This window comes from Perkinsus marinus (genome assembly GCF_000006405.1).
Source record: "Perkinsus marinus ATCC 50983 genomic scaffold scf_1104296937846, whole genome shotgun sequence".
Classification (NCBI taxonomy): domain Eukaryota; phylum Perkinsozoa; order Perkinsida; family Perkinsidae; genus Perkinsus; species Perkinsus marinus.
The window spans coordinates 1-1024 of NW_003213686.1; the positions used below are offsets into that span (position 1 = coordinate 1).

At 48.2% G+C, this 1024-nt stretch overlaps 1 protein-coding gene across 1 annotated transcript; it reads right to left on the bottom strand.

The window, feature by feature from the left end:
- Positions 1 to 287: 287 nt before the first annotated feature.
- On the bottom strand, positions 288 to 681 carry Pmar_PMAR012724 (hypothetical protein; the record flags this gene model as incomplete). Its single annotated transcript, XM_002783000.1, has 2 exons — positions 288 to 351; positions 589 to 681. Coding segments are annotated over 2 exons (157 nt in total), but the record flags the coding sequence as incomplete, so codon positions are not given.
- Between the last annotated feature and the right edge of the window lie 343 nt (positions 682 to 1024).

Below are 1024 nucleotides of genomic sequence, written 5' to 3' on the forward strand. Positions count from 1 at the left end.
GCCTCCGCGGCTCAGTGATCTTGAGTGGAATATGAAACTTTGCGAAATAGGCTGGGACTTACTCCAGCAGAAGTAGAGGCATCACGCTCTAGCTTACTTATCTGAATCGAATGGTTGTATGCGGGGACTCATGGAATGCTGACTCGGAAAAATGTTCTTTTTGCTGACGTTGAAGCCGAACTACAGTCCAAGGCCGAGGAGCAACCCGCCCTCATGATATGGTCAGATATCGGCTAATATACAGCGTACGAACAGAAAGTATGGAGGCCTATCGCTCAACGCTTCACGCATCCTCTCCGTCAACGGTGGTGTGGATCCCTGGCATCGCCTAGCGCTTGTAACGTCAGATAACTATGAACGACCAACTATTTGGGTGATTTCATCTAGCAATATGACTTACCATTACTCGGTCTATGCCTAGGTCCCTGGAGCCTCTCATCACTACTGGACTCACAGAGGGAGCGAGGAAGTGGATCAAAACATTGCGTAAGCCTACTATTGTATGAGGAATATGAACTATCGCCTCAGGCGCGCTCGTGCGGGAATACGCGATGTAGTCAAGCAGTGGCTCGAAGAAGATGCTGGGACCTTCGTGCCAGAGATGATGGTGTGACCATTCGACTCAAGATTTTGATGAAGTTTATAGCGAAGTCGGTCCTGTCCCAAGACATTAGTTGATCCCTGAGGGATCATCCCTCGCACATACATCAGTTTTGTTGTTTCGAGTATCATCGAGTTGGAGTGAGGGGGCTAAGAACAGGATCTCTTTCCTGCCAGATCACGACCATCCTCTTGAGGGCATACTCTTTGGCAGGCCCAATTACGACTAGCGTCGTTATTCTCCTGTAGCCCCTTTTCCACGGGAGGGGGACACATCCTTCATCTGCTACTATTTGATCGTGGAATGTCCCATTCTTGGCTTCTGCATTTTCCATCTCTCTTCTTGAGAAATGTGATTCTCACATTTTTGGCGTCTCTGCGTTCAATATGGAAGGACTGATACATCTGTCATCTTGTGATAAAC